The following is a 23,084-nucleotide window of genomic DNA, read 5'->3' on the forward strand; positions in this document are numbered from 1 at the left end:
ATTCTATATCATTCACACAATTTAAGAAATGAATAGCATATCAGCAACACATCAGCTTTCTAACAAAGCAGTTACATTTCTAATGACTATTCTTACAGATATCCAAGAGATTTGCAGGTTACAAATTAAACCTGCTTTACAGCTTGTCATATTGACATAACAGGAAGCCCCTTGTACATCTGCGGTCTGTAGACCACTGAAGTACTGTGTTCACACAGGCACATTCTCAATAATAGGCTGTTGATTCATTGCTGTAGTTGTGTCTTGGAAAAATTGAGTGATCAGCCAAGCAAACAACTTTATTTGGTGTATTCGCTTTAATCTATATATTTTTGTGTCCTACAAATGGGATGTTAGCAGGAACACATAGTGTAGCTGTTTCTTAAATATACACCACTGCAAGAATCAATGTGTTTTAATTTTGCCTTTAACTGAGCTGTTATCTTAAAGGCATAGTTCATCCAAAATGAACACTCTGTCATCATTATTGTTGCAAGCCGGTGTCCTGACATTTTATCCTACCCGTCAGATTTTCCTACCAGGGTTTACTGCGCATGCGCACATCAATATCGCGTCCTTTTTCTCATGCTAAACAATGATTTTTAATGTATCTGCATTACTGAACGGGTAGGTTTAGGGTTGGGGTAGGTGTAGACTTTAATAAAAACACAATCTAATTGGTAGAAAAAAATATTTATTGTTGGTTTCCTGTAGCTGTATCTCTTCTAGCTACAACCGCGAATATAACACATTTTTTATGTATTTGTTTTAATTTTTGGGTAGGTTTATTTTTTTTTTGTTTGTAGACGTTAATAAACCATAACTTTACAGTAGCATTTTTCGTTGTCGAATTGTACTACCCATTGTTTTAGTGGGAGGTAGGAAAATCTGACAGCGTAGGACAAATCGACAGAACACCGGGATGACCTACTTTCTTCTTTGTAACACACATGGAAAAAAACATTTTAAATAATCTGTGTTTTTCGGCCATACAATGAAAGTTAGTGCAGTTCTATGTTGTTTTTTCATTACATTATTATTATGTTATATTATATAAATTAATAATTATATATATTTTATAAAAATATTTTGTGTTTTGCAAAACACACACACACACTATTTTATAAAAATATTTTGTTTTTTGTATAATTTTTTTTTAAATACTCTTATTTTGTATTTAATTTTTTTTTAAATATATTATTTTGCTTATACAGGTTTGGAACTTGAAGGTGAGTAAATGATGACAGAATTAAAATTTTGGGGTGAACTATCCCTTTAAGAAATAATTCTACTATTGTTTTTTTGCACTCTTGATTTTCAGTAATGAAATGTATAGATATGACAACTAATGAACCCTAAAGTCAGAATTAAATAACAGTAGAGCTAAAACAGATTTGATTCTGTTATTCAAAAAACAGTGAGTATATGTTACCTCCGCTGTAGTTGGTTATCAAAACACAGTAAGGATGTGCATGGGTCATTTATTTTTTATCTCATGCCGTATTTCTAATTTGTGTAAACAATGAGTCTAACCATCTCAGATAACTAGAGCCTTTCCCTGATTTTGTCATCATGCTGTTATTATATTCAGACAAGCTCTTACTTTTAATCCCTCTGTGACTGACATGTAATTGAAATAGCTTTTATTGATGGCAGTATTTTCGAAATGGATGCATGCACTTGTATCGCTCAAATCTAGCAGACCTCTTCGGATGCATTCTCAGACAGTGTGGGACTGCTGCTCTTGTTTTACGGGTGCTTCCCAGGAACGTTGACCTTACTGAGTGAAATATAGGCCGTTGGCTAGAACTCAAGCCCAACTCTAGCGGTCCCACTCATAAAGCAGTGGTCATAAAACCTGAGTGCATAAATTCTGCTGCACAGAGGCGTGGAGGGGAGGCCAAGTATATTTGTGTCAACACCGAGCGTAATTACAAGGTGATAAAGACGTGGAAAGTGCTAAATCAATTCTGTTAACCAACAGGTTTTTGAGGCAGCGCTATGATTGACCGCTGTGAAGTCACAAATCAAAGAGGTCGACAGCGCTGTCACAGCACTGGTGTAAGCAGAGCGTACAGATTAAAAAAGGCTCTCTCATCAGTCTTTATTGATCCACCACTTACAGTGAATAAACAGCTATTCGGCTCATCTACACAAATCACTACACATATCTATAATATGTGGGAGCATTTGGGAGTGTGATAGCACATGCACAAAATATTTCCTTCATTAGTGGTTATTATTAGAGTATTTTGGCAATAATTAGATGGAACATGGAAATTAAATTTAAAGGGATAGTTCACCACAAAATGCGAAATTTGTCATAATTTTCTCCCCCCCATTCTAAACCAAATAATTTTTAAAAGGATTTATTTTATTTTTTTTATCCATGTAATGAAATGTTCTGGACTGCACTGCCTTGTTATTCATCAAAACCCAACACTGAATTTCAGTACAGTCTCGATTTTGTTTTGTTCAATTTCACTGGTGATTCATTTTGTGTGCAACTGTAATAGTTGCACTATGGCTTGCTGTTTCCTTCAGATCAGCCTCCCTTGCCGCCATTGTTTCCCTGCTCATGCTGCATGGCTCCTTAGTTCAGAACACTTGAACATGAAATAGTGGCTAAGGCTATTTCCATCTGCCAGCTTTGTACAGCCTACTCAATCCTCAGGGCTGAAGAATCACAGCACCAGGACATTTGGGGATTTTTTTCTTCCTGTTCTAATCACATTGCATGTACGCTACATAACAAATGTACTTGTACTTGTACCGTGTCTTACTTTTGTAACTCTTGTTATTTGCAGCATAGTTTGTTTGCTGTGTTCAGTTTTTTCCTACATGTGTTGTTGAAAGGGCCCATGGAGATTTTTTTTCTTCTTCAACCATGCCATCCTTTTGCATTCCAAACTCTTAATTTATGCCCCTAGATTCAAAGTACACGACTCCCAAAGGTCAGACCCAACACATGCCAGAATTCCCACTGGGAATCCCCTTAAAATCCTGGAATGAGAAGCAAAGAGATTTATTGCACTAAAGATGGAGGCAAACTTCTCCAGGACCCTTTTAACATGCAAGCCCACCAATATCCCTTTCTTTAAGTTAGTCTTGGCCTTTCTACAGCATGTGCTTTACACTCTCACCATTAGGGGGCTGTAAACCAGGAATCTTAGATGCCAGTCTAGACAAGGTCCAGCCTAGTTTTAACCTCCAGATGCTCCATCAGTATGGCTGTGGACACTACTGCCACCTTCTGGCTGAAGATTGTAAGGTTTTTTCAAGCTGGGTGGCACATCTAGTGGTTTTTAAAACAAATGCTTAATGGTTTGACTTGAAAACCTGGCTAATTTTGCATTATGTTAAATGTATATTTTATATATCAAGTAAAATTTATATTTATTAATATATTTAATATATTGTTTATATATAGTTTGTGTCTAAAACAGGCTCATTTCACATTATATTTATTGTTTTTATTTTATATTTATTAACCATTTTATTTTATTATTTTTTATTTATATTTGCATTTTATGATTTTATGCTTTTAAACAGTTCAAACAGCTTTTAGGCTGCAATTTAATCTGATAAACATGTATGTTTTTGTGTAATTTTCTCATGCTCCACTGTGCAGGTTTTTACAGGTAGACATAAAGTGAATTTGCATATGAATGTGCAGTTCTCACAGACAAAACTGGATTGTGACTGTTATCTCCTCCCTTGTGGGACACATCCTCGTAAACTTCAGACAGATGACTGCTCCAGTTGGCCTCCCGCCCAGGGGGTCAGTCTCCTACAAAATGCCTAAAGAAAAGGAAAAGGTGCCATAAAAGAAATGGAAAATCCAGTGGAAATAGACACTCCTTTTTGAACTCATTCTCACACACTCATCTAAGGACCTGCCTTCTTTGTGGCGCTGTATAGACATATTGAGCTTTCTATTTACCAGCAGAGGCATCAGGGGGTGAGTCTGGGGTTCTGGGGTCATGCAGAAGGCAACGGTCATCTCGCGGTCAACTACAGTAGGTCATTATTCAGCCTAAGCCAATAGTCCAGAACTGCACGGAGGCCGCCCCCCTTACACTCTGCATAATTATTATAAATGGGAGGCCACATAAACAGCCATCATTACAGGCTCTCAGCAGCATACACAATCCACTTTAAATGCCTATTAAGTTTAAGTGCCATCAGTAATCCCCAAGTGTACTTTTACGACAGCAGATTATGTGGTCATCCATGTTTTTACTCCATGTCGCACCTTCGAACGCCCCGGATTTGGGATTAAATAAGGCCTGCGGTGTTCCCGCTCCGGTTTATTTGACTACGCCAAACAAATATTAATATTACGAGTTCTTAATGGCTAGCTACGATGAAAATGACATGCAAATGAAATGCACTGATTGAGATAAATTGAACGACGGCTGCCATAGCTCGAGCAGCAGATCAATACCTGTTCGCCACCTGCTGCGTCTGCTGCTTAGGAGTAGCAAATAACGTGACGTATTGGTGTTTGTCTTTTAAGATGGCTGGATGAGTGAGTCCCTGTGCAGCACTGAGCGTGTGGAGCCGATGCTTTACGATGCGAGTTAAGAAAAGAGAAGCAGGAGAGAAAAAGTGGAGGAGGGGGTTGTAGCACCTGAGTGCCGGGTTCAGCGGCGGGGCAATGAGAGACTTCCTGCGCTCCATCACTCCCAAGGCCTACCTCAGTCAGCTGGTGGCCAGGGGCAGAGGCCTCATGTCTCATTCTTATTACCATGTCTACTGCCTCCATGGTGTGTGTGCGTTTCTACTCGTAACCGGAAAAAATGAATGTGCGCGGGCACCGAGGGAGAGTTTGCAAATAAGGGAAATGATTAAAATGCGATCGAGGAAGGAGGCGTGCATACAAAGTGTGTCGTCTTAGAGGGAATTTATAGGGGACAGAGGAAGAAAGGGGTGATCGGTATTCTGGCGTTATTATAGACAAGAGTCACTTTTGAGCCTGTCATGATATTGTTCAAGTCAAGCCACTCCTTTTTAAGGCATCATTAGCTGTCAATCTGTCCCCTGGTCGCTGGAGAGCAATGGGCCCATCTGAATACCATTGCCAGCCCGCCCCCCTGAGTGTGAAATAAATGATATCAGTGGCACACTGCAGGTGTTGTCATGGCAACACACACTCTCGATAGCTCCCTGTGCCAACTCCGCCTTCCTCGGGAGAAGGTCGTGCGGAGGTCAGCGCCATCGTAGCGCCGCACGTCACTTTCACAGCAGCTGCCCACCAGACCTAGACCAAACTGAGACGCACCTGACCCTGTCCTGTTACAGAGAAGCTTCCCGAAAAGCCACCCATTATCCATGTCCCATGCAGTTCTTTCGGGTAAATCTCTATAACAGCCCTTTCTATGGTCAGGCACAGATTGGATGTCTCCCAAATGCCTTTAGCTGACAGAAGCATTGCCGAAAAGCAGATTGCTAATACTGGCAGGAATGAAAAGGACACGAGTCATCGAAATGGGACGGACTGCACTGGAATGTATTGACTCTCTTTCTTGTACTGCGTGTGTACTCTGTTTGAACCCACAGTTACACCATGTTGAGGAGGGTGGGGGGGTGGTGGAGGAGGCGTGTTGGATGGGAGGCGGTGCGGCGTGATCGAAATGGCTTGATCAGCCATGGATGCACCTGTAATTACGAGGAGTATTATACAGCAGTTTGTTTCAGTCCTCGCCATTCTAGAGATTGCTGATATACAGTTCATTCGAACTGGTAATTTTCACTCTTTTAACATTCTGCTCGTGTTTGCCAGAAATATTGTGATCTGTTTGTTAGTGGTGGGGATTTTTTAGTGACTCTTTCTGCAGGTTACTTAGTTACACCAGTAGGTGGCGACACACAACTGTCTATTCCTGAATATATCAGTGTTTTTGAACAAATTGGTTTCTCGAATGATTCAATGACTTACTTGAACAAGTGACACGATTCAATAAATGGTCCATATTTGTATGTCATTGAACAATGGAAAAGCTGTGCAGTAAAATGCAAAACGCCCTGTGTGAACGGTCCCTTCTGGCAATATTGGGACTAAAATGTAAGCTTTTCAATATTAACTTCTTGTTTAGTGAACTGTCATATGAGAACATCAATCTACACCTCCAACAAAAAAAAAAAAAAAAACATCTGCATGCGTCTCAAACAAAGAGCTCAAGTTCTTGGATGTACTGCTATACTGAGGCGTTGATGCCGCAACGGCATTGAGCTCACCGTCCAGATGGATTTTATTCCATATAGCATCATTAAAGCGGCTCATCTGCATGGGCTGAGGACTACATTAGGCTCTCAGCACTGTGGGTGTGCTTAAAGAGAGGAAGGTAATTAGTTCCTACTCTCCTCAGCAGGCAGCGGATGGATGACATGCTCATCATGTCTAAATGTACAGTGTGTGCTGCTCGAATACTAAAGCTCTTAAAACACTTCAGTCTTTCACTATCAGTGTATCTCGTGTTCTATAATCTCCTCATTTATAAACCCCTGTCCACCTGAATCTGTCTTCATTTATTAAAGGCCAGATCTGGGGCTCTCTCCACTCTAAAGAGCTTTGGCCTGGAATAGCTCTTAAAGGTATTTGAATTTGGAGAGGAGTTTATCAAGAGAATGTTACGGCGGAAAAACATGGAGATTCAAGAAAAGAATAGAGATTTCTTCTGCTTCGCTTAAGGCATCCAAAAGCCAATGTAATCCAAACACTATTAAACTAGTCCCCAAACTTATGTCAACATCTCTAGTGGCAATCATTGTCTCTAACTTCCATCAACAGATTCACCACACACTTCTTTAATTGGTAAATCGGTGTTTCAAGATTTGAATCAACATTTATATTTGCATTCGAATGGGTGTATGCAGGTGCATGAAATTTTGTTCTATTGTAAACATCCTGATACTTTGTTTTTATGTGCAGTTTTAAAGCCCTGATGATCCATACAACTAGGTAAACACACTTAAGAACAGCATAAGCACCTTCTCTCGCCACAGCATTTCTTTTTCTGTGATTCCAGAGATAAAAATGCTCATCACACATGCATCAGTTCCTAAGTGGCTAAGCTTAATGTTCCTATGACAGAAAACTGAATATGAATATAGAGTGAACATATTTGGACACAGTATATATGCAAGAACAACTAAGAAGAGTTAGTCTACAATAATGTGTTTATTTTATTTTGTATCTAATACATTGAAATTCATCCAATGTATTACTTTTGAACTAATATTGTGTGAACATATTAATTGAATGATCATTGACAAAATCCTCACACAAATCTCTGTATTTCTGTTTAAACTAGGAATATAACATCCATGGATGGTGGATCGGAGAGCTGGATGGTGCTATTGGCATAGTCCCCAAGGAGTTTTTACATCCTGCTTATATTCTATGAGGTACTTACATTCACAGGTCTTATGACATAAACAAGAACAAAGAAACTCAATTTAAACTTAGAATGAGAAATTGTCTAATTGTATCTATTAATGGACTTTGCACTGTTTTAAAGTTTCAAGTTTTCGAAATCACTTCAGCATTAAATCCAATTCCTCCATGCTGACACCTGCTGGAAATTATTGCAACTACAAAGAAATGGCAGCTTTATTTTAGATTCACACATTTAGAGTATATTATTCAAACTGGTGTTAAATATTTGTTTTCTCTTCTAGGTTTGCTTTTGTGGAGATCACAGAATGTTCAGTGTTATAACACTTCAACACCTGTCATGGTTTGGAAACTGTCACTGATTAGATTAGCATGTAAATTCAAGTAAAACTGCATTTTAGTCCATTTTTAGAACCTAAACCCTGAAACCAAATGAGGTTTTTTTTTTTTTTGGGTGGGTGGGGGATATTTAAGCCTTTTTATATATTGCATGATTAGTGTACACTAAGAGGCTTATCTAAATCTGTCACGGTTTCTGATTTTTTCAAACATAAGCCACATTTATTTAAATGGTATCCATGAGAAAAACATTTGTAGTACAAGAACTTTTTCAAACTTCTCATTTTTCATCACATAAAGTCTGTGTTATATTTCACCAGCATGAATGATTTAATACAGTTTTTTTTTATGTACAATTTAGACCGTGACTACAAAAGAACCATTGTTATAAGTTATTTAGTATGTTGAAAGGTCTTCTTAACTGCATTTGTATTTGAGATTGTTTAGTTCAGTGTTCTAGTAGCCATTTCAATGGATATTAGTCCATGGAAATAACCTGTCATACCACAGTTTAAGTAAAATAAAAAGCCTTGCCACTTTGGACTCATGTACTTTTTTGTGTAAAACTTTACTTATATTCATACAGGGACTGCAAGTCAAATTAGTTCTGTAATATGGATAGAAAAAAACAAAAAGCACAACCATAATAGAAGTTAATGACATGCTTTAAATATATTGTAAAAACAATAGTTTATTCAGCAAAATGTATCACTTTTAAAATGGAACAAAATGAAACCATAAAAAGCTTCCAGAATTTGATGAATCAGTTATTTCAGATGAAAATGTAACATTCCATCACGTAATAACTGTCAGCACACATTCCAAATAAAATCTCGCACAATAACTGCCTCGCTTCCACTTCAGCCTACATGTACATTTCAGGTGAACAACGTAACCTGCTTTAGTAAAATACAGCATCAATAAGAGCTTCTCTTCTTCTCGACCGGAGAAACCAACCATCATGGGTAGATCCGTAATCACTTAACCCCTAAGGAGGCTCTGAAACACTTGAAATGGAGAACTACATGGAATTTGGCTTTGCAAAAGAGAAATGAAATCCACTGTTGAAATCTTTCTTTAATTAAATAAAGAAAAACAAATCTGAGACAGTTTCCTCGGGACACATGTTCAGGCTCTGCCTTTATACATTTATACTGTCCACTAAGAAACAAAAAGAAAAAACAAAAAGGGCTTATTTTAAAGGGTTTAAAATGGGGACAATATTTTACAATCCTATCCTAAGTGGCATGTTCTATCAGGCAGGATTGAACGGTCCTTCTCTTGGCCTGGGTATAATGGGTGACAGGACTGCTCTAAAACCACCTGAAGACTAAAGCTAGCTCCAAATGGTGGAACAATGGGCCAAGAATGAAAGGGAAGGGGGATCTTAGTACAGAGCATCGGTATTGCTGCTCCTCGGCCTCTTGATCTTCTCAATGTTCTTCAGGATCATGTCATGTAACGTTACCTGCAGGACAATAGCATTTTATTACATCAGTTATCACAACAACTCCCAGACAGCAAATACAGTGGGGAAAATATTTATTTGATCCACTGCTGATTTTGTAAGTTTGCTCACTCACAAAGAAATACAAAGGGTCTGTAATTATATGGTAGATTTATTTTAACGGATAAAGACAGAATATCAACCAAAAATACAGAAAAAAAACATTATATAAAGGTTAGAAATTGATTTGTATTTCAGTGAGTGAAATAAGTATTTGATCCCCTACCAACCAGCAAGAATTCTGTCTCCCACTGATTGGTTGTGTGCCCATGTGGAACACAGATTTGCCCTGACACTTTAAGAAGTTACTCCTAATGTCAGCTCGTTAGGTGTATAAGACACCTGTCCACACAATCTGTATCTTCCATTCCAACCTCTCACGCCCACAAGGTCCCACTGCTCAAGAAGGCACATGTACAGGCCCGTTTAAGTTTGCCAAAGAACGTCTTAATGATTCAGAGAAGGCTTGGGAGAAAGTGGTGTGGTCAGATGAGACCAAAATTGAGCTCTTTGGCATTAACTCAACTCACCGTGTTTAGAGGGAGAGAAATGCTGACTATGACCCCAAGAACTCCATCCCTACAGTCAAGCACGGAGGTGGAAACGTGCTTTGGGGCTGTTTTTCTGCTAAGGGTACAGGACGACTTCACCACATTGAGGGTCAAATGGACGGGGATATGTACTGTAAAATCTTGGAGGAGAACCTCCTTCCTTCAGCCAGAACACTGAAGATGGGTCATGGATGGGTCTTCCAGCATGACAATAACCCAAAACATACCGGATCAAGAAGAAGCACATTAAGGTCATGGAGTGGCTTTGCCAGTGTCCAGACCTCAGTGCTATAGAAAATCTGTGGAGGGAGCTGAAACTTTGAGTTGACAATCGACAGCCAAGAAACCTTAAGGATTTAGAGAGGATCTGTAAAGAGGAGTGGATCAAAATCCCTCCTGAGATGTGTGCAAACCTGGTGACCAGCTACAAAAAAAAAAGTCTCACCTCTGTGCTTGCCAACAAGGGTTTCTGCAGTACTAAGTACTGTTTTGCTTGGGGGTCAAATACTCATTTCACTCATTGTAGTGCAAATCAATTAAACATCATATAATGTGTTTTTTTTTCTGGATTTTTTGGTTGGTATTCTGTCTCTATCAGTTAAAATAAACCTACCATAAAAATGAGAGACTCTTCATTTCTTTGTAAGTGGGCAAACTTACAAAATCATCAGGAAAACAAATAATAATTTCCCCCACTGTACATACTGACTTCTTTCTGTACATCAAAATAAAGAATCTTCAAAATCATTTGCATTATTACAGTTATAGCAATACTTACATATTGATTTCTCAGTTCTGACACTATGATCTTGAGGCTGATGTATTCTTTCTCATCAATCTCTGTCACCGTGCGACGATAATCCTCCTACAAGTCAAAATATATATTATACATATAGAAATTAACTACTGAATTCCTGATCTAAATGGTATGTGTGTACTTTAGATATAACTTACAACATGAGGGTATTTTGCTATTTTGGAAACCAGCTTTGCCCTTGTGATGTAGTACCTGTAAAACAAAGTTTTTTTTTTTTAAATGAAGGAAAACTTAAGTGTCTAATTCTTACTTTGACCAACACTGATGTGTTGTACCTGGATATCTGATCCAAGTAAGAAGCTGCTTCCCCTTCCACTGTTCTGAGTTCAGCCACCGTCTCCTCCTGTTATGAAGATAAACAGAATCACAACTCCAACTAAATGGCTGACAATATCTTTTTTATTTGACATTCCCCGACTTCCACTGTTATGTGTTGAGTCATTTTTTCCTCCTGTTATGAATTTAAATGACAAAACAACTACAGCAAATTGTGAGGAATCACTGCTTGTTCTTTTATATCTGCCTACAACAAATGCAGAAAAATGTGGCACCGTACCTGAATTGAGACACCAAAATTATTGCCATCTTCTATTCTTGGGATTAACAACTGAACCCACATCTTGACCTAAAAACAAAGAAAATGACATTTATCCACAACACTTTTAAAGAGTGAGAGCATGTCTGAGATTTTGGTTACATGGCCTTACCGTGTTGCATTTTTCTATGAGAGTTCTGATTTCAGGCTTGACTTTTTCAATCAGCTCCACCAGCTTGCCATTGCTTTTCATCATTCCACCTGGCATGACAAAGACCTTGGTCCCGCCAACTACAAACAGAAAGGCAAAACATTACCATTTAATCTAACGTGTTTTCAACTACATCTAGAGGTGGTCGAGTAGACAAACTCAAAATGTTTTAAACCCTGTTTACACCTGTATTTAGTGTTGTGACCTTGTGATTGGATTCACAAAACACATCTTAATACCAGGGCCACAGTTTAAGGTAGGGAAGTATTGTGGTATCAGTGCATATCAATGTTATTTTAGTCACTTGCCAAAATAAAGATGCTGTTTATTATTAGGCAGGAAAACTCACCTTTGTCATCTCCCGCACCATCTTCGAGTTTCCTCTTTTTAGCATTTTGCTATTGAGAAAATATTTCAAGATTACTTGCTGATCTTTTTGGTTCATGTCAAACAGACAACCTTTTGCACAAAGCAACAGAAACCTATCCTATTCAGAGACTTTATATCACCCTTTCAACCTGAGCTGCTTTTGACTAATTAATGAAGAAACTTAAAAATGGCCTCTTACCCCCTCAAGCCCATCGTGGATGTCTGTAAGAAGAATTGGGTCTGGCACAGTCAGATTGATCTCTGAATGAATTTCTTTCAGCTCACGGATATTAATTGTGGGATCCTATATACATATAAAAAAAATGATCTATATGTTATAAAAAATGTTCAAGTGGTTTTGAAAATATTTAGTGTTTTTTGTAAATATTAAGTAGTAAATGTCAAGAATACATAATTTTTCATTAGTAAACTTACCTTCAAAAACTGGTCAAGCTCTAACAGTTTCTTCGGGAAAAAGTTTGCAACCAAGTCTTCAGCCTAAATTTGAATAAATTAAACAATAAGCCGTCCAATAGTCACGAAACATTCATTTATATGTATAAAATCTGGATAAGTGCAGTAGTTCACCTCAGCTGTAATTCGTTCTCTGAAAGCATCAACCTGGCAAAACAAGCAATATTCATATATGAATATAATCCACAAGACATGCAATCCAAAAAAAAAAAAACGATATTTGTCGTCACAATTTATAATGTCGTGTCTTTGAAAGTCAATCTCTTTTAGAAAACACAACCTGCGGCCCTTCAATTTAAAGACGCTGAGTGTTTACACTTTACAGCATGTTCCATGTAATCGAGCTGTTTCCCGCTCTTTGTTATCTTTTTAGCCTCGCGATCTTCACCGTAATACCTTACCAACACAATAAACGACTTAAATATTCTTTTAACTTACTGATGTCAAAAACGTGCTAAAACCCACTAACAGTTAGGTACTTTTCCCGCAGCGACATGCTGCTGTGCTAAAAACACGCGGTTAACGCGCATGTGGGAGCTCTGGCTTCACTCTCAAGATTTTATATGTTTCATCCTCACATACTTTATTACAATATGTACTTTCCGTTTTAATTTACAACTGATTTCACAAGCATATGTGCGCGTAAAAGTTAGCTAACACGCTCACGAGGTGACTCACGCGCAAGCCGGCTAGCCGCAAGCTAACGTTTACAAACAACTCATCGGAGCGCTCTGTATTTAAATAAAGGAAGCGGAGAGACATTTACCTTTGTTTTGATTTCATTGTCCACCTTAAGAAGCGAAGACATCGTAATAATTCAATAAATGAGAGAACTAAGGGATTGTCCTAAAAGCATTCACTAACCGTGTGGCTCACTAGCTGCTGTCAGCCACAAGGCACTTGCGCGCTTCTAGATGACGTAAACGCTTCGCGACCATAGATGGGCATACATAGCTTTCACATCTGTTCTGCCGTGTGGATATATTTACTCTTCTTTTCAGTTTGAATTTGATGTCATCTGGAATATGCAAAATCATCTGACATTCATGGCAAAACCAAATCAATACAATATAGTGTACACGCCGACTTATCACTTATCACCAGTGCTACCGTGCTAAAACGGTATCTGTTTATAGATCTATGTTCGGGAAGACTTCGAAAGACGTAGCGTGCATGCGTACGTCATATTTTTTTTCTCTGTAAAACATTATTTGATGGAATCCCAAGATAAGTATCTATAACGACCAGTTAAATAACTTTACGAGTATTTAAGTATTTTTTATATTTTGTAATAATAATAATCATAATAATAATATATATGTATATAACATATATTACACACATATATTTAGTTAGTAAGTAAATCTGAGACACTTCCTCTGACGTGTGTTGGGGGCGTGTACGAATCTAGCGATGTAAACAAGAACGCAAAAGACAAGTCTGACAGTGTTGCCAGCACCGCGGGTATTTAGAGCGTCACATCCCCGCTTCAAACGCATTAGTTGACTCTGGCTGACAGCCATGAACCTCCCCGTCACTGTCAAAGTGAACTTTAGGGGCAACGTGAAGAAATATCCTGTCTTGGACACGAACAAAGCACAGTGGGAGACTGTGGAGGCCTGGGTAAGGAGTCATTAAGCCTTGCTGGGTGGCGTTTAGTGGGGACGTTTACATTACTTGCTCCTGGAAGGCCGTAGCCGAGGCCTACATAAACAAACCTTAACCGGGGGGTATAAGACGTTTATCCTTCAGTCAAAACATTTAATCCTATTATATAGCAGATATGTCTTAAGATATATCACAGTTGGGTGTTTTATACAAACCCTTGTGATATAAATTGCTGCAATATCTGTCATTTGTACTTGACCTTTCTGTTCGGCCATAAATCAGATCACAGCTTGTAAATAAAGAGTAACGTTGGAGAATATCGATTTTCTCTCTGATCTGCTTGTAACTCTTCGACGTCTTTAAAAAAATTCTGCAGTTCCTGACGGTGTTTGTTTACGTTGTTACCTGACTTAGTGCCTTTTTATAACTTCTAGATTAAAACCACATTCGGGTTGAGCCATTTTCAAGTGAAATATTTTGACGAGGACAACGAGGAGGTAAATGATAATAATTTAATAACGAGTTTATATCATTTTGAATATACAGTATATGTGGTTTAGTTTTACATTGATGGATTGTATTTTGTAAAGTATGGCTTTGACAACAGTCGGTTGACAATTAAATTGTGAATACATTTACAATTAAATTTTGTAAATATAATTTAATTTATATTACAAAAATAATTTATAAGTACTTCTATTGGCATTGTCTTCTTATATTTACAGGTGTGCATAAACAGTCAAGGTATGTAATGCATTCAGTCACCAAATATGTCATCTGTAGTGTTCAAATATTGATATCATAGTGAATCTAAAATATTATTGTTTATATTATTTATTTTATGTTATTATCACAGATGAATATACAGAAGCTCTAAAGGTAAGAACACCAATATTTTTTCAATCTTTTGTGTGATGCACAAGCCAAAGCTGAGCCATGCTGTTATCATTATAATTATAATTCCAAAAAAAAATAAAAATTCCCCAGGCTTTTAACATAGTTGTCATGATTTGTATTTTTATTTTTTATTTAGAGTGCATTTAAACAGGCCAACCAGCTACACATGAATGTCTATAAGATGAAGGGTCAGGCAGAGGGTGGTGCAGTGAAGGCAGAGCTAAAAGAACTAAAGATAGATCCCAGACCAGCTCCGCCGTATCGAGCAAGGGTCAAGATGGCAGACAAGGAGACCCAGGTGACCCCCGAGCGGGACTCGGTAAGCAGTTTGTTGTAATTAAACTTACTATATGCCATATTTATAGGGTTAGCTGTTCATTAGTTCATGCATTACTTGTTCAGTAAGATGTTGTGAATAATTATGGACTGTCCTTATTGCAGGCTGAGATTATTTCAGACTGAGAAAACCTGTTTCTGTTGTTTTCCTTAAACAGGCTGTGGCCAAAGAAAACAAAGGGATGAAAACCGAGGAAGAAGCAGTACCAACATGGTTTAAATCCTACATGGACAGGGTACTGTATCCTACAAAAGTCAAACTGATAATTCTATAGATCTTTGCTTTTGATTTTTGATTTTTAAGAAACTAGCATGTCATAATAAACACTTTAATTTTGAATCTGGTCCAAATTGTTACAGAATTGTTCTCAATCTTCTTTGCAGTTCAAAGATCAAGTGGTAAGGGAGGTGGTGGACAGGATGTGTAGTGAGTTTTCTGGTCAGTGTTGCACACACAGGGCCTTGGATCCTCCTGCAGAGGAGCCAAGCACCTCTGGCACTCAGAAAGCTACAAGCTCCACCACGCTAAGGGCCTCTAGCTCAACTCCAAATTGCAGTAGTTGCAAAGGACCAGCCACTGGAGGAGGATATCAGTGCAGGTGAGAGTGTCCTAAAACTTGTCTTACAAATGATACTTTTGAAAAATATATAATAAGCAGACATTATTTGAAAAAAAAAAAAAAAACTGAATTACAGGATGTCAAATGTAAAGCTTACTATTTAACATTTTCCTCCTTCTGTGTGCAGTGTTTGTCCATCTTGCATCTTATGTGAGCCATGTAGTCATAAACACGATCCCAGCCACAACCTAAAGAGAACAAGGACTCCTCTGTCTGTCCCTGAACGTGGAGTTACTCCGGAACCCAGGCAAGCCAAAATAAACACTTGTGTACAGCACGATGTTGTGTATTATTTTAGGGCTGTTCAAATCCGATATTTTAGGAAACAAATCTGATTCCAGTTTCTGGTTCTGGGATCAACTCTAGAATTGATTCCTCACTGTTGTTTGGGAAGAATATGTTCACCTAATCTGACCTGAAAAAGGCTATTAAAGAGGAGTCATTTCCCTTTGATGGAATCAGTTCCATCGATTTAGAATTGTTTTGATTCCCACGTCTCAGAATTGAGAAATGATTCCAGCCCTAGTATCTTTTACGTAGCCTGAAGGGTGTTAAGATATATAATTGTACTTGCTAGTTGAATTTGATTAATTTGGGCTCCTTCTCAGGTTTCTGAGGCGGGGTGACAGGACGGTGCGAAAAGCTGAGAGACAGCGGCTGAAAGCTGAGCGGAGGCAGCTGAAGGCTGAGGTGAAGGAGATCAAGAAGAAGCTGAGGCTGGAGAAGAAAGGTCTGCTATGGAGTGGAGCCTCCAATGGGACCAGCAGCTCGGGCCTTGCCCCCGCTCCCGGCACATCTCTAGGCCCAGGATCAGCCCCAGCTCCGGCCCTGTGCCCAGACCCTCAGACATCCAGTCCAGAGTAAGGGCCACACTGAGAGGGGTCAGGGCTGGGTTGACCTCCCTACCCAGCCCAGAACAATCATTATCGAGATTATCACATTGTCTGTTATAGTTGAGTTATCGCTGGCAAGTGGATGGAACTACCTCAAAATGCACCTGCTGCCTTTATGTATTACGTCCTTTTTGTACTTTTTTTGATATGAGCTTCAAGGAAAAGACAGACGCTGAAACAAAGCTGTTCTGATGATCCTCTGTGCACTCAAACCAGGGGTCCCAAGGTCTCCTGCTCCACCTTGGTGCCCACAATGACTGCCTTGTTTCTGGATGAGAATCTACCAGATGGCACTTGTCTGGAGCCGGGCACCAAGTTCATCAAGTACTGGAAGATGAGGAACACTGGCAACATCAGCTGGACTTCGGATACCAAGGTACCTTTTGAAACTCACCATAGCTTGAAAAGAATGTGTCTCCACACATGTTGAGGGCTGCATTTGCATGTGTGCTGTGTCTTTTGTAGTTGAAATTTATGTGGGGCAACCTGACTCTGGGATCACGGGAGCAAAAAGAAGTCGCAGTGCCCTTTCTGCAGCCGGGTCAGGTTGGTGTGGTGAGCGTGGCGTTTGTGGCGCCCCTGCTGGAGGGCACCTACACCTCTCACTGGCGCCTGGCACACTGCGGGGTGCAGTTTGGGCCTAGAGTGTGGTGTAGCATTGTGGTGGTGCCAAGTGCTGAACAGAAACCCACCCACTGCAGCAAATCACTGGTGAGTCAACTTTAAACCACAGTACCTTAATGTTTTTAAATATTGCCGGTTTAAGAGTTAACGATTATGTCAACTGAGATCAAATACTGTAATATCTTCTCTTATAGAGGACAGATCTTCATTTAATGAGGAAAGATGGCATGTTCTGGTCAGGCACCAGAGATTGTGAAGCCTCCACCCGCTCCCGGAGAGAATACTACATCCCCTCTGTGGACTTATTGATGGCACAGGTAGTGCGTTTTTCAGACACAAAGACGCCACCTTATGTTTGTTCAATGATGTGTGCTTAACTAATGTCCAAAGTCTTGTTGTTCTCCAGGATCTGTTGTCCTTTGAGTTGCTGGATATAAACATTGTGCAAGAATTAGAGAAAGTCCCAGTCAACGCTCCAGCTGGTAAGGCCTCATTCTGGTCACATTTATGTAATATTTCCTCAGGGTTTGTTCCTCAACGTCATGTACATAATTAGTCTGGCCTCATTTTTAGAATAATTGTGTAATTTCCTCAGATATGACCTCCTCTGTATCTCCACTTCCTCATAATGGACCCTTGCTTGGAAAGCATGGAACGGGGTTAAGCAAAGTCGAGGCGGGACATTCAGGCAGGAAAAAAAGTCAAGGTTAGAGCATCTTATGTGGAATTTGAATTACTGATATGTAGTTGCATCTAACAACCCGTATTGATTATATCTAAGTAATGTCTAAATAGCAGGATATTCCCTGTAAAGCTGAACTAAAGCAGAGTTACTCATTTGTTATTCATGAACTCGTAAATCTGTATTTGATGTATAATCTGTTTAAAAGTTTGGGGTCAATGAGATTTAAATGTTTTTGAAAGAAGTCTCTTAAGTCCATAATGGCTGCATTTCATTGATAAAACAGTAATGTTGTGAAATATTACAGTTTAAAATAACTTCTATTTTAGTATATTTTAAAATGTAATTTATTCACGTCAATGCAAAGCTGAATCGTCACCTGATGCTTCAGAAATCTTTCTAAAATGCTAATTTGGTGCGCAAGAAACATTTTGTTATCAATAGTGAGAATATTTGTGCTGCTTAAAGGGATAGTTCACCCAAAAATGAAAACTCTGTCATTAATTAATCACCCTCATGTCGTTCCAAACCTGTAAGACCTTCGTTCTTCTTTGTTTTCTTTCCAAGTATTCTCGTAGCTTCATAAAATTAAGATTGAACCAATATTGTCATGTCACATGGACTATATTCACTTATGTCCTTAATACCTTTCTGGGCCTTGAACGTGTCAGTTGCATTGCTGTCTTTGCAGGGTCAGAAAGCTCTCTGATTTCATAAAAAAAAAAAAAATCTTGTGTTCCGAAGATGAACAAAGGTCTTACTAGTTTGGAATGACATGAGGGTGAGTAATTACTGACAGTGTTCATTTTTGGTCAACTATTTGCAGGGTCAGAAAGCTCTCTGATTTCATATAAATAAAAAAAAAATTAGTATTTATTTGAAATAGAAAAGAGTTTCTTAATTGTCGCTTTTCATCAGTTTAAAGTATTAATTTCTTGACCCCAACCTTTTGAACGGTAGTTCTAAATTAACTTGTAATTGTTTTTGCCAATAAATTATATTAGTTTTTTTTTCCTCACTCACTTTTCTACTAAAACTTCAGAGTAGCACAATGTACCAGGAGGATAAATGACCTCTAATTAGTTTTTTTTTTGTACATTTTACAACCAGATTTAAAATGATCTGTTTATGAATCAAATCCTTTGTGATTAAATCATGGGCAAGTTATTGATACTGATGTGGCTTGTTCTCTGTTAGCACTGCAGCCTCAGAGACAGAATGAACTTCTGGATGTTCCCGGCAGTGAGGAAGGAGATGAAGACATCAGTGGGACTCAGTTTGTGTGCGAGACTGTGATTCGCTCTCTCACTCTTGAGGAGGAACCTGAGCGCAAGCCTCAATGCAGGACTCGGCCCAACATAAGGAGGCATGACGGTGAGCTTCCGTCTGCTGTATTAGTGCTTGCAGAATTCAGGGCTTTGCTTGTTTATCCAAAATATATTTCAGATGCCACTATCATTTTGCTAATTTAGCTTCTGATTATTTTACAGTTCATGATGTTGCTCGCTATCAAGAGAGATCATTGCTGGTGACGAACAACAGACCTTTTTCAATCATAAACAGGCCTGAGGCTCCAGTCCCTGTTATAACAGAGGAACCTGCCATGCCAGGTGTGCATGTTCTTCCTTTGTTTTTTTTGTTTTTTTGTTGTGTTTTTTTTTATGTCACTGTCGCTTAGACATACTGAAAGTGCAACAGTTACTATGAAAGCAGTTTGCCCTTCCGCTTGGGCTTGCTAATAGTAAAAATGCCTTTTCTGCTTGAGCTGTTCCTTCTTTCAATTTACTCTTGGTTATTTTCACAGTCCTTTCAGAAGCATTGATTGGCTCAAATGAAAACCTCTATACCGACCCAGCTGCACAAGACGAGAATGAAGAGGAAGTGGAACAAAAGGGACATGAAAATGATCAAATAAAAGAGGAAGAAGCAGGAGAGTGGGATGAGGTGAGCAGCCAGGTGTCCTCTGCCTCATCAGAGGACTACATTGTCATCCTGCCTGACTGCTTTGATACTTCCCGGCCCCTGGGAGAATCAATGTATAGTTCAGCAATGTCCCAGCCTGCAGTCCCTCTTGCCAACGAGCCAGAGGTACCACAAATCCAGAGTACGGCCGAAGGAGAAAACGAGGAGCCCATCCCTGTTCCAGCTCTTCAAAACAGCCTGAACCGTATGATTTGATCAGTTTATCAACTGGACACTTCTCCTCTAATTCCTGAGATGATACATCCACCCATAGCTCTTTCACCACCTCCATCTCTTCGAACCCACAGGTTAAAAAATATTCAGAGAATCCACAAATTTTTTTTTAAACTAATTAACAATCTGGAGTGAATGCAGTGTATTATTATGCACTGATTTTGTTTTAATCGCTTCATGATTCTTCTGAGATCAGTGAGATCTCATGATCTTGAGTCAGGACCAGGGGCCTCTGAGGACAACACCTCATGTCAACCTGACGATGACTCAAGTGGTGAGTTTCCATGACTCTGTGTCAAAAAAAAAAAAAAAAGTATAACTCAAACTTAGGTTAAATTTTCTCGACTGTATGCAGCTGTTAACATCATACAATGTTATTTTTTAAAATAAATAACTAAATAAATGTAAACATACATTCTAATTACTTTTTATTTATTTATTGTTTTGGAAGTAGTGTCAAGCATTTTTAGGTTAAAAGTTTTTATAGTGTGAGGAGGTATGAAGAATTCACCAAGAAAAAGAAAAAAAAATACAATTTAAAAAATATAATGAGAGATGTAAAAATTAAATATTTATTATTATAGACAGGCATTTATTTCTTTAGTTTTGTACTTTGTTTTATTCAAATAATCAGTAAGACTGTCTTTGACATTTTAACTAAATGTTTTGTAGCTAAACTAGTTATGTAGCTTTGAGCCTTTAAAAACAATGTGACAGAATTGCATGTGTTCTTTGCTCTAGGTTGCAGATCAGTTCATTTAGAGGCCCCTGTTAGTGCCTTTGAGACCTGCGGCTCCCAGGATCTCAGGTAAAACAACACCGTGAGGTCATCCTTTTGAGCTATTGTTCTGCATACATGCATTACAGACATCACATTATAATATTTAGCTCAGGATGCATTTATTTCAGGAAAGAGAGAAGGTTCATGTTTTAAATGTCTACTGAAATGTAGTTTTTTTTTTTTAATGCACCTTTTTCTCAAGCTGAAAGCTTGAATGCAGCAGAAGAGGAAGTAGCTCTGCAGACAGGGTTTCCTGTGGTTGACCACAGCTGTTTTCTTTGTTGTCATAGTATGGTTAACATAACACCTTTTTTTGTTGTAAATATAAAAAATATCTTCAAATATGCACACTGTTTAGCACAGATAGGTTGAGTTATGGATGTTCACTAAGCTACTTCTCTTCTAGTTTTGCTTCATGACGGTTTCATGAATGTCTCAAGTCCTTCTGTTTTTTGGCATGCTACTATTGTGACACGACATTTTGTTCCTGTTTATATTCTTCTGCAGGGCACATCACGGTGGTCTGACAGAGGGGCTGGTGAAGGGAGCTCTCTCTGTGGCTGCCTCTGCTTATAAAGCACTCTTTACAGGCCAGAGCACACCTGCACAGGTGAGATATTTTTCCTCATCAGTGCACAACACACTAGACTAGAGCATAAACAGCCACCATATATAGTGATTGGGTTTGGCAAGATGTCTCTGAAATAAGTCTTTTATGCTCACCAAAGCTTTATTTGATCAAAAATGAATGATAAACAATAATATTGTGAATTATAATTACATTTATTCCTGTGAACTTTTAGCAGCCATTACTCCAGTTTTAAGTGCCACATGATCCTTCAGAAATCATTCTAATGTGCAGATGCTCAAGAAACAATTCTTATAGTCAATGTTGAAAAGAGTCGTGATGCTTAAAATTTTTAGGGAAACCATGATATGTTTTTATTTTCAGGATTCTTTGATGAATAAAATTTTCCAAAGACCAGCATTTATTTGAAATAGGAATATTTGGTAACATTATAAATGTCTTCTTTTCCACTTTTGATCCATTATATGCATCCTTGCTAAATAAAACCATTATATTTTTTTATAAAAATCATACTGATCCCAAACTTTTGAACAGCAGTATACTATTTCTAGAAAACAACTGTATGTTGTCCTGTGTTTTAGATACTGAATCATATTATTTGCATCATGCATTGTGTACTCCAGTCTGAATTTTCTGCATTCTTTGTTATCTCTAAATCCTAGACTTGGCATGTGATTGTCCTTTAACATACTAACTTTAGTCTGGTTGTCTTTCAGCGGCCTGCTGTTGACCCAGCCTGCGAGGATGCCTCCATGATGGCTGTACTGCAGGAGATGGGTTTCAGTAACCAGCCGCTCAATCAAAGGTTGCTGAGGAAGCATCACTACAATTTGCTTGATGTTGTCAATGAGCTGGTGCAGTTGACCGATAGCGAATGGCACATCTCAAGACATTAGGAAGCACAGAGCAACCTCAATAAAGTGTAATAATTGTAAATGATTTCATCGTGTTGCAGAATTCTGTCAGAACTGGAGTGGGGTGATGATGAAATGATCTCTGATGTTGTTTTGTTAGAGAAATAGTTTGGACTCTCGAAAAAGAGAACTGTATCACTATAACTGACCATAGCTGCAATGATGCAATTACTTGATTGTGAAATTTTAGTTTCATTTTTATATAGGACATTATGAATGGGGAAACAACATAAGGTTTATTAGGCAGTCTTAATGCTTTCTTTATTCAGTGTGTGTGCCCTACTAACACATAAAGACTGTTGTTAGCTAGGCTTCAGGTATCTTTTGTACTGGTTGATTAGATAAGAGGATAAATTTGAGACAATGTCCAGAGGGTTTGGTTTGTTTGAGCACTTTTGCCTCTCAGAGGAAATATATAAATAGAAAAGCCTGTATTGATTTTGTTATTTGTCACAGTGACCTCTATATTTGTATATCTTATTTTAAATCACACTAATTCATGTCATACTAAGGTGTTGGGAATGTGCAATGAGTGTTTTAGTCATTCTTAACACAACCAGTGATTGATTGGTCAAGAGTTTTTGCTAGGCACCAATTTTGGACATCTTTGTCATCTTCATGTGCAATGTATTACTATGAACTGAAGGCTTATCAACATGGCTTTTTGTGTCCAACAAAGTGAATAAAAAACATTCCATTATCATTTCTGTGGGTTTGAGTTATTTGCATTGCGTAAGCATGA

At 38.4% G+C, this 23,084-nt stretch overlaps 3 protein-coding genes across 4 annotated transcripts in view; 2 read left to right on the plus strand and 1 right to left on the minus strand.

Annotated features, from left to right (window-relative positions):
- skap1 (src kinase associated phosphoprotein 1) overlaps positions 1 to 8,281 on the plus strand; it is a 28,996-nt gene extending 20,715 nt beyond the window's left edge. Inside the window, exons 12-13 of the mRNA XM_042735592.1 lie at positions 7,317 to 7,410; positions 7,684 to 8,281. Coding sequence (XP_042591526.1) covers positions 7,317 to 7,409 — 93 coding nt within the window. The 3' untranslated portion in view covers position 7,410; positions 7,684 to 8,281. The remainder of the gene's footprint in view (positions 1 to 7,316; positions 7,411 to 7,683) is intronic.
- A 128-nt stretch (positions 8,282 to 8,409) lies between these two features.
- psme3 (proteasome activator subunit 3) lies at positions 8,410 to 13,129 on the minus strand. The gene is made up of 11 exons (XM_019105298.2): positions 12,969 to 13,129; positions 12,317 to 12,349; positions 12,164 to 12,226; positions 11,928 to 12,032; positions 11,709 to 11,757; positions 11,321 to 11,439; positions 11,170 to 11,238; positions 10,889 to 10,956; positions 10,751 to 10,805; positions 10,575 to 10,661; positions 8,410 to 9,206 (listed from the first exon to the last, which is right to left on the minus strand). Exons 1-11 carry the CDS (start codon positions 13,008 to 13,010, stop codon positions 9,126 to 9,128), a joined length of 771 nt encoding a protein of 256 aa, XP_018960843.1. The 5' UTR covers positions 13,011 to 13,129; the 3' UTR covers positions 8,410 to 9,125.
- A 461-nt stretch (positions 13,130 to 13,590) lies between these two features.
- On the plus strand, positions 13,591 to 23,045 carry LOC109091098 (next to BRCA1 gene 1 protein-like). 2 transcript variants are annotated; one of them, XM_042735590.1, is made up of 21 exons: positions 13,593 to 13,825; positions 14,245 to 14,307; positions 14,536 to 14,554; positions 14,667 to 14,689; positions 14,844 to 15,026; positions 15,202 to 15,279; positions 15,428 to 15,642; positions 15,791 to 15,910; positions 16,272 to 16,523; positions 16,773 to 16,932; positions 17,022 to 17,267; positions 17,375 to 17,497; positions 17,587 to 17,662; positions 17,776 to 17,886; positions 19,060 to 19,236; positions 19,353 to 19,472; positions 19,667 to 20,132; positions 20,250 to 20,332; positions 20,800 to 20,866; positions 21,347 to 21,449; positions 22,145 to 23,045. In XM_042735590.1, the coding sequence occupies exons 1-17, from the start codon at positions 13,724 to 13,726 to the stop codon at positions 20,038 to 20,040; spliced, it is 2,442 nt and encodes an 813-aa protein (XP_042591524.1). In that variant the 5' UTR covers positions 13,593 to 13,723; the 3' UTR covers positions 20,041 to 20,132; positions 20,250 to 20,332; positions 20,800 to 20,866; positions 21,347 to 21,449; positions 22,145 to 23,045. The 2 variants fall into 2 exon arrangements, with proteins under 2 accessions (XP_042591525.1, XP_042591524.1); XM_042735591.1 differs by lacking the exons at positions 19,353 to 19,472; positions 19,667 to 20,132; positions 20,250 to 20,332; ... (1 more) ...; positions 21,347 to 21,449; positions 22,145 to 23,045 and adding an exon at positions 18,607 to 18,643 and having other exon boundaries at positions 13,591 to 13,825; positions 19,060 to 19,196.
- Positions 23,046 to 23,084: the final 39 nt, after the last annotated feature.

Source organism: Cyprinus carpio, chromosome B12 (assembly GCF_018340385.1).
Source record: "Cyprinus carpio isolate SPL01 chromosome B12, ASM1834038v1, whole genome shotgun sequence".
Taxonomy (NCBI): Eukaryota; Metazoa; Chordata; class Actinopteri; order Cypriniformes; family Cyprinidae; genus Cyprinus; species Cyprinus carpio.

Coding starts and splice junctions, on each gene's coding strand:
- psme3 (XM_019105298.2), bottom strand. CDS start 13,010: ATGTCTTCGCTTCTTAAGGTGGACAATGAAATCAAAACAAAG. Junction 11,758..11,927: donor TCCACGATGGGCTTGAGGGG/GTAAGAGGCCAT, acceptor TTTTCTCAATAG/CAAAATGCTAAAAAGAGGAA. Junction 11,239..11,320: donor TCATAGAAAAATGCAACACG/GTAAGGCCATGT, acceptor CTTTGTTTTTAG/GTCAAGATGTGGGTTCAGTT.
- LOC109091098 (XM_042735590.1), top strand. CDS start 13,724: ATGAACCTCCCCGTCACTGTCAAAGTGAACTTTAGGGGCAACGTGAAG. Junction 15,027..15,201: donor TGACCCCCGAGCGGGACTCG/GTAAGCAGTTTG, acceptor TTCCTTAAACAG/GCTGTGGCCAAAGAAAACAA. Junction 17,268..17,374: donor CCCACTGCAGCAAATCACTG/GTGAGTCAACTT, acceptor CTTCTCTTATAG/AGGACAGATCTTCATTTAAT.